This window comes from Pleurodeles waltl, chromosome 10, assembly GCF_031143425.1.
Source record: "Pleurodeles waltl isolate 20211129_DDA chromosome 10, aPleWal1.hap1.20221129, whole genome shotgun sequence".
NCBI lineage: Eukaryota > Metazoa > Chordata > Amphibia > Caudata > Salamandridae > Pleurodeles > Pleurodeles waltl.
The window spans coordinates 401,434,901-401,458,044 of record NC_090449.1 but is presented as its reverse complement, the minus strand read 5'-3'; the positions used below and the strand labels follow the sequence as shown (position 1 = coordinate 401,458,044).

The 23,144-nt window shown below is 45.5% G+C and overlaps 1 protein-coding gene across 2 annotated transcripts in view; it reads right to left on the bottom strand.

Moving 5' to 3' along the window:
* CRAMP1 (cramped chromatin regulator homolog 1) overlaps window positions 1-23,144 on the bottom strand; it is a 982,369-nt gene that overhangs the window by 288,853 nt on the left and 670,372 nt on the right. For both annotated transcript variants that reach the window (XM_069210635.1, XM_069210634.1), the window contains exon 14: window positions 21,932-22,013. In XM_069210635.1, the coding sequence (XP_069066736.1) occupies window positions 21,932-22,013 (82 nt within the window). The remainder of the gene's footprint in view (window positions 1-21,931; window positions 22,014-23,144) is intronic.

The following is a 23,144-nucleotide window of genomic DNA, read 5'->3' as shown; positions in this document are numbered from 1 at the left end:
ACAGCTCCAGAAGTTTTGGTATGACCAAAAGGCTGCAATGGTTGAATTTCAACCAGGGCAGAAAGTCTGGGTTTTGGAGCCTGTGGCTCCCAGGGCACTTCAGGACAGATGGAGTGGCCCTTACCCAATCCTGGAAAAGAAGAGTCAGGTCACCTACCTGGTGGACCTAGGCACAAGCAGGAGCCCCAAGAGGGTGATCCATGTAAACCGCCTAAAACTCTTCCATGATAGGGCTGATGTGAATCTGTTGATGGTAACAGATGAGGACCAGGAAGCTGAGAGTGAGCCTCTCCCTGATCTCCTCTCATCAGACCCTAAAGATGGCTCAGTGGATGGAGTGATCTATTCAGACACCCTCTCTGGCCAACAGCAATCTGATTGTAGGAAGGTCCTGCAACAGTTTGCTGAGCTCTTTTCCTTAACTCCTAGTCAGACACACCTGTGTACCCTTGATGTGGACACAGGAGACAGCATGCCTGTCAAAAACAAAATCTTCAGACAGTCTGATCAAGTTAAGGAAAGCATCAAGGTGGAAGTCCACAAGATGCTGGAATTGGGAGTAATTGAGCACTCTGACAGCCCCTGGGCTAGCCCAGTGGTCTTAGTCCCCAAACCTCACACCAAAGATGGAAAGAGAGGGATGAGGTTTTGTGTGGACTACAAAGGTCTTAATTCTGTCACCAAGACAGATGCCCATCCCATTCCTAGAGCTGACGAGCTGATTGACAAATTAGGTGCTGCCAAATTCTTAAGTACCTTTGACTTAACAGCAGGGTACTGGCAAATCAAAATGGCACCTGGAGCAAAAGAGTAAACAGCATTCTCCACACCTGATGGGCATTATCAGTTTACTGTTATGCCCTTTGGTTTAAAGAATGCCCCTGCCACCTTCCAAAGGTTGGTGAATCAAGTCCTTGCTGGCTTGGAGTCCTTTAGTGCAGCTTATCTTGATGATATTGCTGTCTTTAGCTCCAACTGGCAGGATCACCTGGTCCACCTGAAGAAGGTTTTGAAGGCTCTGCCATCAGCAGGCCTCTCTATCCAGGCATCCAAATGCCAGATAGGGCAGGGAACTGGGGTTTACCTGGGACACCTTGTAGGAGGGGGCCAAGTTCAGCCACTCCAGCCTAAGATCCAGACTATTCTGGACTGGGCAGCTCCAAAAACCCAGACTCAAGTCAGGGCATTCCTTGGCTTGACTGGGTACTAAAGGAGGTTTGTGAAGGGATATGGATCCATTGGGACAGCCCTCACAGAACTCACCTCCAAGAAAATGCCCAAGAAAGTAAACTGGACTGTAGAATGCCAACAGGCCTTTGACACCCTGAAACAAGCTATGTGCACAGCACCAGTTCTAAAAGCTCCAGATTACTCCAAGCAATTCATTGTGCAAACAGATGCCTCTGAACATGGGATAGGGGCAGTTTTGTCCCAAACAAATGATGATGGCCTTGACCAGCCTGTTGCTTTCATTAGCAGGAGGTTACTCCCCAGGGAGCAGCGTTGGAGTGCCATTGAGAGGGAGGCCTTTGCTGTGGTTTGGTCCCTGAAGAAGCTGAGACCATACCTCTTTGGTACTCACTTCCTAGTTCAAACTGACCACAGACCTCTCAGATGGCTGATGCAAATGAAAGGTGAAAATCCAAAACTGTTGAGGTGGTCCATCTCCCTACAGGAATGGACTTTATAGTGGAACACAGATCTGGGACTGCCCATGCCAATGCAGATGGCCTTTCCAGGTTCTTCCACTTAGAAAATGAAGACTCTCTTGGGAAAGGTTAGTCTCATCCTCTTTCGTTTGAGGGGGGGGGGGGGTTGTGTAAGGAAATGCCTCCTTGGCATGGTTACCCCCTGACTTTTTGCCTTTGCTGATGCTATGTTTTGAATTGAAAGTGTGCTGAGGCCTGCTAACCAGGCCCCAGCACCAGCGTTCTTTCCCTAACCTGTACTTTTGTATCCACAATTGGCACACCCTGGCATCCAGGTAAGTCCCTTGTAACTGGTACCCCTGGTACCAAGGGCCCTGATGCCAGGCAAGTATAGATAAGTCACCCCTCTAGCAGGCCTTACAGCCCTAAGGCAGGGTGCACTATACCATGGGTGAGGGCACCAGTGCATGAGCACTGTGCCCCTACAGTGTCTAAGCCAAACCTTAGACATTGTAAGTGCAGGGTAGCCATAAGAGTATATGGTCTGGGAGTCTGTCATGCACAAACTTCTCAGCACAATAAATGCACACCGATGCCAGTGTACATTTTATTGCAACATACAGGGAGTGCAGAATTATTAGGCAAGTTGTATTTTTAAGGATTAATTTTATTATTGAACAACAACCATGTTCTCAATGAACCCAAAAAACTCATTAATATCAAAGCTGAATATTTTTGGAAGTAGTTTTTAGTTTGTTTTTAGTTTTAGCTATGTTAGGGGGATATCTGTGTGTGCAGGTGACTATTACTGTGCATAATTATTAGGCAACTTAACAAAAAACAAATATATACCCATTTCAATTATTTATTATTACCAGTGAAACCAATATAACATCTCAACATTCACAAATATACATTTCTGACATTCAAAAACAAAAAACAAACAAATCAGTGACCAATATAGCCACCTTTCTTTGCAAGGACACTCAAAAGCCTGCCATCCATGGATTCTGTCAGTGTTTTGATCTGTTCACCATCAACATTGCGTGCAGCAGCAACCACAGCCTCCCAGACACTGTTCAGAGAGGTGTACTGTTTTCCCTCCTTGTAAATCTCACATTTGATGATGGACCACAGGTTCTCAATGGGGTTCAGATTAGGTGAACAAGGAGGCCATGTCATTAGATTTCCTTCTTTTATACCCTTTCTTGCCAGCCACGCTGTGGAGTACTTGGACGCGTGTGATGGAGCATTGTCCTGCATGAAAATCATGTTTTTCTTGAAGGATGCAGACTTCTTCCTGTACCACTGCTTGAAGAAGGTGTCTACCAGGAACTGGCAGTAGGACTGGGAGTTGAGCTTGACTCCATCCTCAACCCGAAAAGGCCCCACAAGCTCATCTTTGATGATACCAGCCCAAACCAGTACTCCACCTCCACCTTGCTGGCGTCTGAGTCGGACTGGAGCTCTCTGCCCTTTACCAATCCAGCCACGGGCCCATCCATCTGGCCCATCAAGACTCACTCTCATTTCATCAGTCCATAAAACCTTAGAAAATCAGTCTTGAGATATTTCTTGGCCCAGTCTTGACGTTTCAGCTTGTGTGTCTTGTTCAGTGGTGGTCGTCTTTCAGCCTTTCTTACCTTGGCCATGTCTCTGAGTATTGCACACCTTGTGCTTTTGGGCACTCCAGTGATGTTGCAGCTCTGAAATATGGCCAAACTGGTGGCAAGTGGCATCGTGGCAGCTGCACGCTTGACTTTTTTCTCAGTTCATGGGCAGTTATTTTGCGCCTTGGTTTTTCCACACGCTTCTTGCGACCCTGTTGACTATTTTGAATGAAACGCTTGATTGTTCGATGATCACGCTTCAGAAGCTTTGCAATTTTAAGAGTGCTGCATCCCTCTGCAAGATATCTCACTATTTTTGACTTTTCTGAGCCTGTCAAGTCCTTCTTTTGACCCATTTTGCCAAAGGAAAGGAAGTTGCCTAATAATTATGCACACCTGATATAGGGTGTTGATGTCATTAGACCACACCCCTTCTCATTACAGAGATGCACATCACCTAATATGCTTAATTGGTAGTAGGCTTTCGAGCCTATACAGCTTGGAGTAAGACAACATGCATAAAGAGGATGATGTGGTCAAAATACTAATTTGCCTAATAATTCTGCACTCCCTGTACACCCCAGAGGGCACCTTAGAGGTGCCCCCTGAAACCTTAACTGACTACCCATGTAGGCTGACTGGTTTTAGCAGCCTACCAGACAAGTTGCTGGCCACATGGGGAGAGTGCCTTTGTCACTCTGTGGCTAGTAACAAAGCCTGTACTGGGTGGAGATGCTTATCACCTCCCCCTGCAGGAACTGTAACACCTGGCGGTGAGCCTTATTTTGTGGTAGTGTGGTCGAGCAGTAGGCTTATCAGAGGGTAGTGTTAAGCATTTGTTGTACACACACAGGCAAATAAATGAGGAACACTGTAAGGAAATGCCTCCTTGGCATGGTTGCCCCCTGACTTTTTGCCTTCGCTGATGCTATGTTTACAATTGAAAGTGTGCTGAGGCCTGCTAACCAGGCCCCAGCACCAGTGTTCTTTCCCTAACCTGTACTTTTGTATCCACAATTGGCAGACCCTGGCATCCAGATAAGTCCCTTGTAACTGGTACTTCTAGTACCAAGGGCCCTGATGCCAAGGAAGGTCTCTAAGGGCTGCAGCATGTCTTATGCCACCCTGGAGACCTCTCACTCAGCACAGACACTCTGCTTGCCAGCTTGTGTGTGCTAGTGAGGACAAAACGAGTAAGTCGACATGGCACTCCCCTCAGGGTGCCATGCCAGCCTCTCACTGCCTATGCAGTATAGGTAAGACACCCCTCTAGCAGGCCTTACAGCCCTAAGGCAGGGTGCACTATACCATAGGTGAGGGTACCAGTGCATGAGCATGGTACCCCTACAGTGTCTAAGCAAAACCTTAGACATTGTAAGTGCAGGGTAGCCATAAGAGTATATGGTCTGGGAGTCTGTCAAACACGACCTCCACAGCACCATAATGGCTACACTGAAAACTGGGAAGTTTGGTATCAAACTTCTCAGCACAATAAATGCACACTGATGCCAGTGTACATTTTATTGTAAAATACACCCCAGAGGGCACCTTAGAGGTGCCCCCTGAAACTTAACCGACTATCTGTGTAGGCTGACTAGTTTTAGCAGCCTGCCACAAACCGAGACATGTTGCTGGCCCCATGGGGAGAGTGCCTTTGTCACTCTGAGGCCAGTAACAAAGCCTGCACTGGGTGGAGATGCTAACACCTCCCCCAGGCAGGAATTGTCACACCTGGCGGTGAGCCTCAAAGGCTCACCTCCTTTGTGCCAACCCAGCAGGACACTCCAGCTAGTGGAGTTGCCCGCCCCCTCCGGCCAGGCCCCACTTTTGGCGGCAAGGCCGGAGAAAATAATGAGAAAAACAAGGAGGAGTCACTGGCCAGTCAGGACAGCCCCTAAGGTGTCCTGAGCTGAAGTGACTCTAACTTTTAGAAATCCTCCATCTTGCAGATGGAGGATTCCCCCAATAGGGTTAGGATTGTGACCCCCTCCCCTTGGGAGGAGGCACAAAGAGGGTGTACCCACCCTCAGGGCTAGTAGCCATTGGCTACTAACCCCCCAGACCTAAACACGCCCTTAAATTTAGTATTTAAGGGCTACCCTGAACCCTAGAAAATTAGATTCCTGCAACAACAAGAAGAAGGACTGCCTAGCTGAAAACCCCTGCAGAGGAAGACCAGAAGACAACAACTGCCTTGGCTCCAGAAACTCACCGGCCTGTCTCCTGCCTTCCAAAGAACTCTGCTCCAGCGACGCCTTCCGAAGGGACCAGCGACCTCTGCATCCTCTGAGGACTGCCCTGCTTAGACGACGACAAGAAACTCCCGAGGACAGCGGACCTGCTCCAAAAAGACTGCAACTTTGTTTCAAGAAGCAGCTTTAAAGAACCCTGCAACTCCCCGCAAGAAGCGTGAGACTTGCAACACTGCACCCGGCGACCCCGACTCGGCTGGTGGAGAACCAACACCTCAGGGAGGACCCCCGGACTACTCTACGACTGTGAGTACCAAAACCTGTCCCCCCTGAGCCCCCACAGCGCCGCCTGCAGAGGGAATCCCGGGGCTTCCCCTGACCGCGACTCTCTGAAACCTAAGTCCCGATGCCTGGAAAAGACCCTGCACCCGCAGCCCCCAGGACCTGAAGGACCGGACTTTCACTGCAGAAGTGACCCCCAGGAGTCCCTCTCCCTTGCCCAAGTGGAGGTTTCCCCGAGGAAGCCCCCCCTTGCCTGCCTGCAGCGCTAAAGAGATCCCTTGATCTCTCATTGACTTACATTGCGAACCCGACGCTTGTTCTAACACTGCACCCGGTCGCCCCCGCGCCGCTGAGGGTGAAATTTCTGTGTGGGCTTGTGTCCCCCCCGGTGCCCTACAAAACCCCCCTAGTCTGCCCTCCGAAGACGCGGGTACTTACCTGCAAGCAGACCGGAACCGGGGCACCCCCTTCTCTCCATTCTAGCCTATGTGTTTTGGGCACCACTTTGAACTCTGCACCTGACCGGCCCTGAGCTGCTGGTGTGGTGACTTTGGGGTTGCTCTGAACCCCCAACGGTGGGCTACTTTGGACCAAGAACTAAGCCCTGTAAGTGTCTTACTTACCTGGTAAAACTAACAAAAACTTACCTCCCCCAGGAACTGTGAAAATTGCACTAAGTGTCCACTTTTAAAACAGCTATTTGTCAATAACTTGTAAAGTATACATGCAATTTTTATGATTTAAAGTTCCTAAAGTACTTACCTGCAATACCTTTCAAATGAGATATTACATGTAGAATTTGAACCTGTGGTTCTTAAAATAAACTAAGAAAATATATTTTTCTATACAAAAACCTATTGGCTGGATTTGTCTCTGAGTGTGTGTACCTCATTTATTGTCTATGTGTATGTACAACAAATGCTTAACACTACTCCTTGGATAAGCCTACTGCTCGACCACACTACCACAAAATAGAGCATTAGTATTATCTATTTTTACCACTATTTTACCTCTAAGGGGAACCCTTGGACTCTGTGCATGCTATTCCTTACTTTGAAATAGCACATACAGAGCCAACTTCCTACAAACACACACTCAAAGACTTACTCCAGGCCAACAGGTTTTTATATAGAAAAATATATTTTCTTAGTTTATTTTAAGAACCACAGGTTCAAGATTTACAAGTAATACTTCAACTGAAAGGTATTTCACTCAGGTATTCTAGGAACTTTGAATAATCACAACATCATGTACAGTTTTGACAAAAATGGCAATAAGCTATTTTAAAAGTGGACACTGTGCAAAAATCAACAGTTCCTGGGGGAGGTAATTAAATGTTAAGTTCACAGGTAAGTAAAACACTTACAGGGTTCAAAGTTGGGTCCAAGGAAGCCCACCATTGGGGGTTCAAGGCAACCCCAAAGTTACCACACCAGCAGCTCAGGGCCGGTCAGGTGCAGAGGTCAAAGAGGTGCCCAAAACACACAGGCTTCAATGGAGAACAGGGGTGCCCCGGTTCCAGTCTGCTAGCAGGTAGGTACCCGCGTCCTCGGGGGGCAGACCAGAGGGGTTTTGTAGGGCACAGTGGGGGACACAAGCAGTCACAGAAAGTACACCCTCAGCCGCACAGGGGCAGCCGGGTGCAGAGTGCAAACAGGCGTTGGGTTTTGTATTGAAAGCAATGGGGAGACCCAGGGGGCTCTTTAACGATGCAGGCAGGCACGGGGGGGGGGCCTCCTCGGGGTAGCCACCACCTGGGCTAAGCAGAGGGTCGCCTGGGGGTCGCTCCTACACTGGAGTTCGGTTCCTTCAGGTCCTGGGCGCTGCGGGTACAGTGTTGGTTCCAGGAGTCGGGTCCCTTGTTACAGGCAGTCGCGGTCAGGGGGAGCCTCTGGATTTCCTCTGCAGGCATCGCTGTGGGGGCTCAGGGGGGTCGTCTCTGGCTACTCACAGGCTCGCAGTCGCCGGGGAGTCCTCCCTGTAGTGCTGGTTTTCTGCAGGTTGAGCCGGGGGCGTCGGGTGCAGAGTGGAAAGTCTCAAGCTTCCGGCGGGAAACGGGAAGTCTTCAAAGTCGTTTCTTTGTTGCAAGGAAGTTGCAGATTGTTGAGCAGGGCCGCTGTTCACAGGAGTTTCTTGGTCCTTGGTTGCAGGGCAGTCCTCTGAGGCTTCAGAGGTCGCTGGCCCCTGTTGGATGCGTCGCTGTTGCAGTTTTCTTCGAAGTTGGGAGACAGGCCGGTAGGGCTGGGGCCAAAGCAGTTGTCGTCTCCATCTTCACTGCAGGGCTTCAGGTCAGCAGTCCTTCTTCTTGTTAAGGTTGCAGGAATCTGGTTTCCTAGGTTCTGGGGGCCCCTAAATATTGAATTTAGGGGTGTGTTTAGGTCTGGGAGGGCAGTAGCCAATGGCTACTGTCGTTGAGGGTGGCTACACCCTCTTTGTGCCCCCTCCCTGAGGGGAGGGGGGCACATCCCTAATCCTATTGGGGGAATCCTCCATCCACAAAATGGAGGATTTCTAAAAGTAAGAGTCACCTCAGCTCAGGACACCTTAGGGGCTGTCCTGACTGGTGGGTGACTACTCCTTGTTTGTCTAATTATCTCCTATAGCCTTGCCGCCAAAAGTGGGGGCAGTGGCCGGAGGGGCGGGCATCTCCACTAGCTGGGATGCACTGTGGCGCTGTAACAAAGGGGGTGAGACTTTGAGGCTCACCGCCAGGTGTTACAGTTCCTGCAGGGGGAGGTGAGAAGCACCTCCACCCAGTACAGGCTTTGTTCCTGGCCACAGAGTGACAAAGGCACTCTCCCCATGTGGTCAGCAACATGTCTGGTGTGTGGCAGGCTGGCAGAAACTAGTCAGCCTACACTGGAAGTCGGGTATGTTTTTAGGGGGCATCTCTAAGATGCCCTCGGCGCGTATTTTACAATAAATTGCACACTGGCATCAGTGTGCATTTATTGTGCTGAGATGTTTGATACCAAACTTCCCAGTTTTCAGTGTAGCCATTATGGTGCTGTGGAGTTCATGTTTGACAGACTCCCAGACCATATACTCTTATGGCTACCCTGCACTTACAATGTCTAAGGTTTTGCTTAGACACTGTAGGGGGATAGTGCTCATGCACTTATGCCCTCACCTGTGGTATAGTGCACCCTACCTTAGGGCTGTAAGGCCTGCTAGAGGGGTGTCTTACCTATGCCACAGGCAGTGTGAGGTTGGCATGGCACTCTGAGGGGAGTGCCATGTCGACTTAGTCATTTTCTCCTCACCAGCACACACAAGCTGTGAAGCAGTGTGTATGGGCAGAGTGAGGGGTCCCTAGAGTGGCATAAGACATGCTGCAGCCCTTAGAAACCTTCCCTGGCATCAGTGCCCTTGGTACCAGGGGTGCCAGTTACAACGGACTTACCTGAGTGCCAGGGTTGTGCCAACTGAGTTCAAAGGTACAGTTTACGGAAAGAACACTGGTGCTGGAGCCTGGTTAGCAGGGTCCCAGCACACTTTCAAATCATAACTTAGCATCAGCAAAGGCAAAAGGTCAGGGGGGAAACCATGGCAAGAAGGCATTTCCTTACACACATATCATAGGGCGCCGTCCGAACGCCAGTCCCCCACGTCTGGTGGGACCCGGGATCACAAACAGGCCGCGCGGGCGAGTCGCTGCGCTGTTGCTCAGTGTGGGTCTTTTTCAAAGCAGCCAGGATCTCAACGATACGCTAGTCGAGCGGGGAGGGCCTGGGCACAGGATATTTGGGTGGCCGGGAGCAGAGCTGCAATTTATACTGCCGCTCCAGTCGCCATCTTGGACACGCCCCAGCTGAATCTCTCATCAGCTGTCCCCTGATGGTTGCCTTTGCCACTGCTCATAATGTCCGGGAAGAGTCAACTGACCCATCATTTTCTCCAAGTAAGTATGTACATGAGCTTAAAGCTGTGCCTTGTCCATTAGGTGGTGATATCGGGATAAAGTGAGATGCCAGGGCTTGTCTATCTGCAGGAACAGACCCAAATCAGCCTCGAGGAAAATAAGTGAATGGTACGAAAGTGCACTCCCTAATATTGAAGTCTCAGAAAGAACAGGAAGTAAATGGTGGGTCATCAGGAAAAAAATCTAATAGTGATTGGGGGCGATGGACAGGGGACAAATGTGTATTCCTGGTCCGTCGGATGTGATAGACACAATACACTGTAGAGGTCATGATCATTCACAAGAACTCCCATGAGAGCCCATTCTGCATTATTTGATACATCAACTGGACCTGTGCAGTCTAAGATCGCATCTTGGGCTACATGCCAATCTCCGCCTATCAGGATGTTGGCGGCATCTACCTCCATCGATACACGCATGAGCTGAAGAAATAAAATACGTATATACTGAACCTATGCATGTAACGAAAGTGTTGGTTTTTATTTGGTGAACACATAGCAATTCTCTGGATCGAGCCAAGTCTTAATCACCACATTCATTAATGTTTTCTGAATCAGGATGGATACACCACGTTTCAGTTAAGTTGGTAATTCATCTGCCTTTCTCATAAGACAACTGTGTATCTCCTTGCCCACCCAGTCCAGCCATAATTTCACCCCTTCTTTCTCGATAAGATGTGTCTCCTGGAGGAGAGCTATTTTGTCATGTTTGGAGTAGCGATAAGAAAGCACTTGTTTACACTTAATGTAGTGAGTAAGACCACTGACATTCCACAGAAGAATGTGCAAGAGTGTGTTCATAGTTACAGAGATCACAAGATTCAAAGGAAGTCTGAAGGTTTTAAATATGCAGGAATGCTGGTCAGATCCTACGGGTTGTTGTTGAAAAGGTAGACCATAACAGATAATGAGAAAAAGTAGCAAATAAGCAAGTAAGAAAATGTGCTGAATAAAGGAAGAAAAAGGTGGTTTAACTGAGGTCAAAAGAAATTAATGAGAGGAATGGAAGAGTTAAGATGAAAGAGAAAAACAATTCAAAAATAAACAATATTTTGAGATCAGAGAGTAACATCTATGCAAGCAGTGTAACTACTGCATCCAATTAACTGTAATCAGCGGGTCTACACCTGAACGGCTGTCACATCTGGGAGGTCCAGGGTTAAGTGATTAGAAAAATAGACATATGCGAGGATAAACATTACAATTTATTCAGGAAGTTGGAAATGATAAAGATCAAACTTCAGATGAGTAATGACCTGGAAGGGAAAGGAAGCAAAGTTAGTTCTTATGCTTACAGGTCGAGTGCAGCAGCAATTGAAGGGGAATAGAACATACTATGCCTCAGCATTAGGCAATACAATGCACCATTTGAGTTATTATTCCATAGAGTGTATGTTTGAGGGGAAAAGGGGATAAAGGAGGTAAAAAGCAGAGGAGATATGTGTGCATTTCTTTTGGTAATCTAATCTATGGAAAGTGTGACCAAGTGGAGCCTGACTTTGTATGTCTTCATGTAAGAAGAAAAAGTTAAAGGGAAGAGAATGATTGCCTTTGCCCGACTACCAATGGGTAAAACCTGGTATGAGACATTTAATAATGAACTACAGTAAACATTGTGTCAAAAACAGACAGGGAGAAAGATGGTTTCACTAGTGACAAACATGCAGTCTATTATATTCAGTCTACAGGTTGGGAAGCTCTATGGGACCAGTATTGCATATAATACACCATCCATCAAACTTCAGATGGGTTTGGCTTGAATAGTGATCAATACTTCTCTCACCCTCTGTTGTGTATGTGTGCTCCATCACCGCATTTAGCATCTTCTCTATCATGTTGTATTTGTTGATTTTTGTCCTGGTGTCGGGACCCCCTTGCATGTATTTCAGAGTTTCGCTGGACAAGAGGGTCCTTTTCTGTGGCAGGAAGATCAGAGGGGCATTGTGAAGTGTTCATGGCTCCTCCATGCAGTCCATCTAAAATACCTGCAGCTCTCCAAGATCAAAGACGTTTCTCGACTTTACGGAAACTGTAATCCATGTGTGCCTTTTCAAAGAGGCCAAACTGAATGTCTCATTTGTGAAGGAGTCGCAAGGAAGGAAAAGCCTTTCTCTGATTACTTGTTTCCATTGAAAAGCCTGCTATCCCCTGTATCTTGTGGGCATCAACGTTATAGGGTCCAGGACCTCTTGCTGCCATCAGGATTTGGCGGGCCTGTTCGTGCCAGAGGAAGAAGGCAATAATTGGTCTTGATCCCGATGAGGCAGAGGCTTGCTGTGGTCTTATTCTGTGTGCTCTCTGTATCTACAGCGAAGGTGAAAAATCAATCTCCAGTAGAAAGTTGCTAAGAAAGCCTCTAACATTTGCAACTTCTGCTTTTTCAGGGATTTTGAGGAAGTGTACATTATCCTGAGGGCTTCGGTCCTCAGGGCCAATGACTGATGTGCAAAGCGCGGATTTCCAGGTCTCTGTCTGGTTGGAGATCAAACCAGGACTCAAGAGAGGACAAACTGATATCTAGCTTCTCTACCTTGTTTTGTGAATCTGAAATCCTAGCATAAATCGACTTTGTCTTGGCGGTGAGGTAAGTAATTTTCAAGCCCATCGTCTCCAGCCTATGACCCACCAAAGTTATTATCTCTGCCAGTATCAGGACCATTGTGGATTATGAAAGCCCTTGTGAAGAGGGCAAAGATTTAGTTTGTTTATTTGAGACACTGCCTCTGTGATAAGTAGCTGCCTCGATTTCCCAGATGCCATTGTGGACTTATGTGCATTTTATCATTGGTAACTGACAATATCCCCATACGAACAGTCTGTATCTCCTCCTCTCAGTCAGGGAGCATCGGGTGGTGTTCATTTAGTACAGTCTTATTTGGTGATGTCCACCCGTACCTGAGAAGGTGTAAATCAGTAGGTTACCAGGTAATTTCTTAAATATTCGGGCTCACTGACAAGGAATGCTTCATGTGCTTAGCAGACGATACAGTTCTGCAATTGCGTGGACGCAAAGAGGTAATCAACAATGTGAATTATTAGGGAGACTGTCTGGTTGCAAGCATTTAAAGCCAAAATGTCAGATACCAGTTACTGTTGGCACTGACAGGTCTATCAGGTGTGTGACATTAAATTGATTTAATGACTGGCATAGATGATTAATAATCTGATTGAATCACTATTCCAAGCCCATGGTGTTGGCAGTTTGCTGCAGCTTCTGGTTTTCTGTTTTACCAACTGCAGAGTTAAAGGGAGTATTTGTGGTCTGTCCAGAAATGTTCAATGAAGTGCAATAATACTCTGAATAGGATTTTTCAAAGTTTTGAAAACATCAATGTCTCTTCATTAGTCAGAGCACTCTATACAGTTCTTCCATACAGCCCTAAGCCATATATAGCTTCTTCCTTAACTGTGTTATTTTAGCATTAATAATATTATTCAAATTCTGTTTAGAGATATTTGAAGATATAATGATCCAGCCATAATTAGGCAAACTTCAAGGACAGAGGTAGACAATAGCATCAAGCATGCACTGATAAATGCCACCTTGTATAAAGTCTTATCACACACCACAGACTCAAATACCTCTGGATCTGATTTTTTTTAAGGACCAAGCAGGCTTCTCAATTTTGCTATGTTTCCGGATATTAGCATACCATGTTAAAAGGTTCCAGATCACAAAAGCAAGCACCAATCAGTTGTAGTGTTACAGCTAAGAGGACTAGGTTAACACTTCAGTTCAGCTTGCGAAAAGTGATGTTCTTTTGCCCCACAACTCCGCTTGCTGATTGTTGATAAGCCAACACTGATGGAAGTCACTCCTGATATGACTAACAACTCTCCGATACGCAGTAGAGAAGTGTATTATAGGATCAAATATATCTGCTTCCTAGAGGCTGTGATCAGTAATTGGAAGGCTAATAGATCTTACATTCACATACCTTTCATGCAACAAGTCACCATTAATACAGCAAGTTCCTTACAAGTAAAGACATATGCAGTGTTGTCATGAGTTGAAAGCACCAAGGAGCAACTTTTATAGGCTTTGTAAGTATCCTATGTTGGTAGAATTAAATGTAGGCATACAATTATTTCAACAAGCTGTTTGTTCCTTGTCAACTCATCCCAGAGAACAGCTAGCAGCAATAAAACATCAAACCTATTGAAATTTTTAACTGCGCCGCTCACAGGCCTTCAAGATCTGCTGTCCCAGGTGCAGAGTCATCCTGTGCTGCCTTGAATGGAATGCAGCTTTCTCTCATCAACTGTTAAATTGTTACATAGCCCGAAATTTACAGAGGCAACAGCATTCAAGCACTCCCTCACCCCTAAACTGTTTGCCATTCTTGTCATTATCCCTTTGGCGCTTCATGCAGGGGTTTCAACCGTGGTAGCCGAAAGAGTGCTCTGCGGTCTGACGCCAATTACTTCAAAATGGATGTCGGGCCTCGCACGACAAAGGGGCTGAGAGACCTCGGTTCTCCGATGCCCAACAGAGCATGCACTGCTCTCAAGCAGACTCCCTGTGTTCCCCACCCGAACAGACACATGTCCAGCATTCGCGCCGGGTGAAGACCTACAATCATTCACACCCTTCTCCCCAGGGCTGCCAGCGCAACACAGCACCAGTTACAACCGCCCACCTTTATCAGTGTCCAGCGCGCCCCTCCCTGTTTTACCTTTGTCAAACCCAGGGTGGCACTATCAGTGCTGCAGTCCCTGGGGTGTCTCTAACTTACAAACCTAGGGTACCTGGGTACCATGTAGAAGGGACTTACAGTAAAATAGCTTATGCCAATTAGGTATAAGCCAATCAAACATACACAATTTTAAGGTCAGGGCACAGGCACTGAGGTCTGGTTAGCACTATATGCACTCAGAGCACAGCAGCATCAGTCCCAAATCATGGGGCTCACCATACAAAAAGAGCCATTCCCTTAAACAAACCTTTAACAACCTCATTACGACAGGTGATTTGATCAAGGATGGTAGTGTCAGCAAATGTAGAAAGTTTGAATGGGTAAACAAATAACCTTTAGCAGAGTCCACTTCAATGTCTTGCTGGACTAATGACAAAAAAAATAAAAGGGATGTTCAGCACCTTCACCTGTATGGGGTCAGTGTCCAGGGCACCACACCATATTACAAACTTGTCCCAGCACCCAGCATAGATGGATATTGTTGAGCAGCGTTTGGTGGCAAGGATGACATCTACCCATCAAAAGCAGTTAATTGCTGCTGCTCACTCTCCATGCATGGAGGTGCAAGGTGAAGGGATTCAGGTGGAGAACCCTGCTCTGTTGTGAAATGAGAGGTCCTCCCGAAGAAGTATTCTGATCGGAGAGCAGATGCTCATGCCCAGGAATTATGATTGCCACTCTCGGGGCTGAATTCGGGGCCACTAGGATGACTTTGCTTCAGTCGTTATTGATCTTTAAAACTCAATGTTGGAAAGGTAGAGGCTGGAAAGTATACAGGAGTCCCTTGTTCCATTCCAGATGGAATGAGTCTCTAACAAGTTTTTGAGGAAACTTCAACATGCAAATCTGTTGACACTGCACCTTCAATGGTGGTGAAAAGATGTAGCCAGGGCTCTATCGAGTACTCAAATATGCTCTGTGTCACATCACGATGTAAACATCACTCATAATCTGCCAGACTTCTGCTCGGTTCGACCACTCTTGCATTCATGGACCTTGCCAGGTAGCTGACAACTAGGAAAGTGTCTTGGCACTACAGACACCTCCAGAACGCAAAGCTGCCTGGGACAGCACCAAGGATTCAACACCACCCTGCTTTTGCAGTATAACAAAGCTGTGGTGTAATTCATGAGAATCTGCACTAGCCTTGACCAATGGACAGACAACTGACTCATACCTTCAACTGACTGATGTAGAGTGGGACCTCTACTGGAGACAAGAGACTTCTGATCCCCACATTCTCCACGTGAAGTAGTGCTGCATTTGTCAACACTGTCAGCTCTCGGTGGGGTGTGAGTGGGGGGGCTGTTGTGGCCTGTCACAAGGCAGATTGTGATCAGTCAGCTACCACTGCAGATTGTAGGCAGTCTCCAACAAGGCCAGGACAGTGTCAGAAAGGAAGGTTTGATGACTGGCACACTGGGACTTGGAAAGCGAGACTGCAGGGCTTGCATGTGCCGCCTGGAATAGTTGACAAGGAGGATGCAGTAGGCTGAGAAGCCAGGAAGCCTCACAGCAACCCTCAAGGGGGACCCAGGAAACATCACAATCATAACCCAAATGCCCCAACAGAGGAAAAACCTTGAACTCCACAGTGGGCAGTATTGCCCCAATCAAAAGAAACCATTATGATGGAATCGAGTGTAATTTCGACTTGATTATGGTAAACCCAGAGGTTATGAGTTCCTCCATCATCTAAAGTGTAGTGAGTCCATCTTCAGCAGTAAGTCATTGAGGCACAAGAATTCAGGAACTTCTGACTTCCGAAAATAGGCGGCGACCGCTACCATCAGCTTCATGAATACCAGAGAGGCACTGGTGAGGCCCAAAAGAAGTAAGGTAAACTAAATATATTTTCCAGGTCCATGTAGGACTCCAGGTAAGACAAAACTTTGCAGCACAGGCATATGAAAATAGGCAAAATTAAAGTTCAAGGACACCATCCAGTCTCCCAGGTCAAGGTCAGAAAAGATATGAGACAATATGAGCATTTTTCATTTGTGCTTCCAAAGGAAACCATTATGGGGTCAGATGTCCAGCGTAAGCCTGATTCTCTCACCCTTTACCAGGACGAGCAAATGGCATAACAACCAATGCCTTTCTCAGTGTCAGATACCCTCCCCATGGCATGTGTGAGAAACAACAGGCGTATGCCCTGTAACAAAATGGATAGATGTTTCTGAAATTAGTTCTGTGTACAAGGATTTTGGGTACAGAGGGGAGGAAAAATAGGGAGTGTTTTTTTTTGTGTTTGTTTGTCATATGTGATGGATCGGCAACACAGGAGGTAATGCTAAATCCTGCCCCTCCACCAGATGGGCATGAGCCGCTGAGGACAAACTAAAGCAATCTGTTGGAAGTTGTATGAGGGGAAGAAGAGCCCACATGGTGTCTACTGGTTTCGCCTCCATGGCTCCAAAACGACCAGGATCTCTGCTGAGTCACTGACTGAGAATTCTATGATGGCCTTTATTCAAGCCTGCTGGAGTAGTCTCTGGGTTTTGTGAACTGTAGAATATACTGTTTTGCAGTGGTAAACAGCCTCTCAAAACATGCTAGAGCTTTGCCATCTTTAAAGTGTTCCAAAGTGGAGTCCTGCTTTTCTCTAAGAGGTAAGACACAAAGGTCATATCCATTCGGGATGCCTGGGCATCACCAGGAAATCTGGTTCATCTCTTTCAGGCTTGTCTACCAAGGACAACACTTGTATCCACCAGCCTGTCAGTATAGACTGCGATATACAAGCCAGTGCGGATGACATACTTGATTGTGTCCTGCCCGTCATGGATCGTTTGAGCCAAAGAAGCCTTAAGTTCCTCAGGAATTGGCAGGACTTTTCTGGCTATGTCCTAGAGGGCATGTGCATAGTGTCCCCACAGAGAGACTGCAGTGATGAACCATAGTGCCAGACCCGCAAAATAACCTACCTTTCCTAAAGGCATCAATCCTTTTGGATTCTCAATACGTGGAACTGATCAAAGGGGCCTATACAATGAGACTCTGCTGAGGAGGGTGTTTGGTGAGAAAACCTGGGACACAGCACATCAGCCTATGTTGTGTGGCCACTTCCAAATGGCAGCCAAGAAAGTGTTTTTGACTACTTAGTCATAAAAGCATCTGTGAGGGGATCATTAAATGGGAGCAAGGATCATATGTTGCTGGCCAAGCCTGCAGAACTTTGGTCAAAACATTTATTTTTGTCTCTGCAGCTGTAATTCCTGTACTCCACTTGCCCTTCGAACATCGCAAATTAGGCACTTTCTTCTGCTGGTGGCCAATGTAGCAAGTCAAGCTCTGTCTCATAGGAGGGATTACACCCACTGGTGTTTTGAGAATCAAGGTATAAGTTGGGGGCACAAGCCATCACCCTCGCCATCATCATCATCATCATCATCCTCATCGTGAGGTGACCTTGCTCTGGCACAGGATGAGAGAACGAACCAAAAAGAAAATGGACCCTCAGTGGATAGCTGCAATGCGGCAGAGGGTCTGGGTTAGAATCAGGCTGCATGACAACTGCTTGTGCTTTTGTAATTTCGTAGTGTGACATTGGTTGAGCTGGGGCTGATGTCAGTATAACCTCTAAGAGGTTTGGCACCATGTCTTCAACTGCCATGCCGGTGGAGACTATATTGGCGGTGTGGACAAGGGTGGATCTCTGAGCTCATGTGGAAATCTGCAGAAGTGTCAGTACAGGCCCAATAACGCTTCCCAAGAGAACAGACTGCTGGGGAGGAACCTGCAGGTGTTAACCTGATTAGAGGCCGCTGAGATTTCATGGACTGCAAAGAGGTACCAGAAGGAGCCTGAAGCACACTTAAGATATGCACCTTGGCCTTTTGAAGGGCTCTGACTACGACAGGGTTGATGGTGGCCCAAGGGAGCAGTACGATCAACTAAGGAATCAGTTCCTTGGGCAGTGACCTCAAGGGAGTGAGACTTAAATCTTGACACCCTCATGCCTTCTCCATGGGGTCGGAGTTGCAGGACGAAGCAGTCTCACTTTGCTTTCTAAATCTTGTCTATGGATTTGTTGACTTCGACTAATCTGAAAGTTTTGAGCAGGAAATGAGGCAGTCATGGAAAAGGCCCTGTGATAGGGACCAGGCAAGTGACATGGAGCGGAATCTGCTTAAAGACGGAGAGGACTTCTTGAGTTCGGCGACATACAGTTTTGCCTCCATGTCTCAAATCAAGTGCATTAGGGAGCACCTATCACATAACATTCCACACAATATGACCAACATCTGTTTCCTGCAGTCTCAGCACTGCTTGATTTCTGTAGTTTGTGGTGTGGACATAGTTTCTAATCCCACTATGCAGAGTTTTAGGAATCGTTTGAAGCCCTACAACTTGGGAGCATAGTTCAGATCCGCGTTGAAAGGAACATAAAGAAATCAACATCAGCAAACAGAGGTAGCACTTAATATGTGGCTACGACCAATCACTTCCTGAAAGGTAGAGTCAGCACAAACTCGCCCACCTTTCGGTGCGCAGGAACACTGCTACAAAATTCTGATGATTCCTTCAGGCCCTTGGGGAATAGTCTAAGTTGAGTAATTTGCAATTAGAAGAATAAATCAGGAATTAGTGTCTTATGGACTTTGATCATACCCTAAGATTATTACTGCTTCATACTATGGGCCTGTGCAAATAGAGTAAGTGCTGGGTCTTCAGAAAAAGATGTTTATAACAAATGCATATTAAAAAAAATATGTAATAAACCATACGAAAGTACAGGGAGGATCAGTCTGTTAAGAGCTGAGGCCCTTCCCCACAATCAGCTATGGTAATATTAGTATATCACACTAAGCATCTGCAGATCTAGCCATTGTGGAGAAAATAAATGTGGCCCAATAACACATTATTTAGAGCAACTTTACTAATAAACGTACATCTACACATTACCACAGTGCAAAGGTAAAATTTAAGTATATTACTGCAGTACAGCAGAAGTGATGAGAAAAGGTTTTTAATGCTTCACAAATTTCAAATAATTTCTTTAGGCAGGGAAACCTCTTTCCTAATGGTTGTGAAATGTATTTGCTCACTTGCTGCACAGATTGAAACTACTGCACCCTGTCATTAGTTAAATACATTGTTTTAAAAGAAATAGACATGAAAAAAACGACATGCGTTTGCCTCTCAAGTCATGGCCCTACCCAACACCACAATGATAACAATACATATTACAACCTGTGCATCAGTTTATATACTATGTACTAAAAGCAAAGTCTAGGAACTCAGGGAAGTTCTCTGCCTTTAAGTGATGGGCTGATCCTTTTTTCATTGGCTGCCTATACTACACCAATAACACTCTAAATATGCCCTTCACAAATGTGTGTTTCTCTACCATGCTTGTTAAGCTTGGATTAGCCCAGTGCTGTCCATGATAAGACAGTAAAGCAATAACGTATTTTGCCATTTTGGGACAAAGTCTTTTAGCATATGATTAGCAAGGGCTATACAGGGAGTGCAGAATTATTAGGCAAGTTGTATTTTTGAGGATTAATTTTATTATTGAACAACAACCATGTTCTCAATGAACCCAAAAAACTCATTAATATCAAAGCTGAATATTTTTGGAAGTAGTTTTTAGTTTGTTTTTAGTTTTAGCTATGTTAGGGGGATATCTGTGTGTGCAGGTGACTATTACTGTGCATAATTATTAGGCAACTTAAAAAAAAAAATATATACCCATTTCAATTATTTATTATTACCAGTGAAACCAATATAACATCTCAACATTCACAAATATACATTTCTGACATTCAAAAACAAAACAAAAACAAATCAGTGACCAATATAGCCACCTTTCTTTGCAAGGACACTCAAAAGCCTGCCATCCATGGATTCTGTCAGTGTTTTGATCTGTTCACCATCAACATTGCGTGCAGCAGCAACCACAGCCTCCCAGACACTGTTCAGAGAGGTGTACTGTTTTCCCTCCTTGTAAATCTCACATTTGATGATGGACCACAGGTTCTCAATGGGGTTCAGATCAGGTGAACAAGGAGGCCATATCATTAGATTTCCTTCTTTTATACCCTTTCTTGCCAGCCACGCTGTGGAGTACTTGGACGCGTGTGATGGAGCATTGTCCTGCATGAAAATCATGTTTTTCTTGAAGGATGCAGACTTCTTCCTGTACCACTGCTTGAAGAAGGTGTCTTCCAGGAACTGGCAGTAGGACTGGGAGTTGAGCTTGACTCCATCCTCAACCCGAAAAGGCCCCACAAGCTCATCTTTGATGATACCAGCCCAAACCAGTACTCCACCTCCACCTTGCTGGCGTCTGAGTCGGACTGGAGCTCTCTGCCCTTTACCAATCCAGCCACAGGCCCATCCATCTGGCCCATCAAGACTCACTCTCATTTCATCAGTCCATAAAACCTTAGAAAAATCAGTCTTGAGATATTTCTTGGCCCAGTCTTGACATTTCAGCTTGTGTGTCTTGTTCAGTGGTGGTCGTCTTTCAGCCTTTCTTACCTTGGCCATGTCTCTGAGTATTGCACACCTTGTGCTGTTGGGCACTCCAGTGATGTTGCAGCTCTGAAATATGGCCAAACTGGTGGCAAGTGGCATCGTGGCAGCTGCACGCTTGACTTTTCTCAGTTCATGGGCAGTTATTTTGCGCCTTGGTTTTTCCACACGCTTCTTGCGACCCTGTTGACTATTTTGAATGAAACGCTTGATTGTTCGATGATCACGCTGCAGAAGCTTTGCAATTTTAAGAGTGCTGCATCCCTCTGCAAGATATCTCACTATTTTTGACTTTTCTGAGCCTGTCAAGTCCTTCTTTTGACCCATTTTGCCAAAGGAAAGGAAGTTGCCTAATAATTATGCACACCTGATATAGGGTGTTGATGTCATTAGACCACACCCCTTCTCATTACAGAGATGCACATCACCTAATATGCTTAATTGGTAGTAGGCTTTCGAGCCTATACAGCTTGGAGTAAGACAACATGCATAAAGAGGATGATGTGGTCAAAATACTCATTTGCCTAATAATTCTGCACTCCCTGTATACACAGAGCAAAAAAAAAAAATGATCTCAAATATTTTACCTTTCCAGGGACACTGGTACTGTTTAAAATTACCAAATTGCTGGAATACCATCCAAGCCAACATGAATAAGTATAAGCAGTTCATGATGTGTTCACAACATCCACCTAAAGACAGGGAACTATCCATAGTTCCTACATTTTGTTTTGCATAATACATACAACACTAAGTAGTGTTTGGTATTGACCTATACTCAGTTGCCATTTACGCATCTGCACCCTATGCTTCTCTGGTGAGTTCTAATAAGAGCTAACTGTGTATATTATCTAGTGTGCACAGCAAAGTGGAGTAGGAGGATTAGAGTTTAGTGATCCTATCAAACCACAACTTCTTTCAGAATGAGATTAGAAACTGTTAAGAGGAAATAAGCTGTTATCAAAGTTATCAAAGCTCCAGCACTCGCTGCTTTAAGTTTGGTGCTCGCTGATCCAAGTCCTCACATTTTAGTAAATAACACAAATGTTATGTAGAATCAAGTTGACAACTCTACTGAGCTTGACAAAAATCCTTACCTGTCACAGATGAATTAGATAAAATAGAAAAGGAGTAGGCAGGTGGTGATGTGTTACCAGACGGTCTGGGAAGCAGCGTTCTCTACAGGGTCAAGAAAAATAATATTTAGGAGAGCATGTAAAGCAATGCCAAACTCAAAACACTTTTCAGTTGTGGGTCAGTGCTAAGTACCCCTATGCTAGAAGCAGCTTTGTGTAATCTCAATCTTAAATTAAACGTAGATCGAGTCAGTAACAATTAATATTCCCCGTGCCATTTTTGACCAGATTTCTAGACTGTACAGTAAAGCTACTCAGCTAGTAGTCTCCAATAATAGAAGAAAATTAACGGGAATACAAAATAATTTAATTTGCATATATTAGAAGATGTTTAACAACATTTTACTTCAGCTATAATATTTTTCTGATATGCCAAATATAAGTAAACACATTTTTTAGCAAACAGCATGAGGAAAACAATTTGTTTTTGTGTTGTAATTGTTTATTTATTATTTCGTATCATTAAGCAGGTACATAAAGCAAACGGAATCCCACTTTTTAGGGAATATACAATATTTACAATCTATGATCACGGTATACATACATGCCAAATTAGAAAGCAAATTAAACCATTATTAATAGTTACATTTGAGAGCCAGTATTGCTAGCATAGTGGTCTCGTATCAACAAACAGTCAAGGTGTGAAAATTGTGAGAGTGTTCGAACCTTGTCGACGTATGATATAACTATGGGCGTAGGATACATGCATTTCGTTGTACTGCTATATAACAGTAATAGTATGCTAGTGGTAGAGTTCAGCAATAGTTTAACAATCTCTCATTAGCATAGTCTGTATCTTTAAAGGAGGTGGGTCATTGTATGGCTGTTTGTTTCTATCCCTAGTAATAGCCCTTCTCTAACAAATTCAGAGGACCAAGAGGTGGATAGTTGCACAGAGGGAGTTATAGAGACTCAATGAGTAATGATGTGAGGAGAATAAATTCGGACAGTCTCCGTTAGAGGGATGCTAGTCAGAAATAGGTGGGTTTTTCTATCCTAATAAGTTGGAAAGTGGTTCGCGGTACAAGTTAGGTTGATGATGATATAATCTAGTGCGAAGGATGGGGATAATCCTATGAGAAGGGGATGCTCGAATTAGTAGGATAGTATTGGGGAGGACGATAATGATGATGTTAATCCTGAGAAGGGAGGGGTGATAATAGCAATGAGAGTG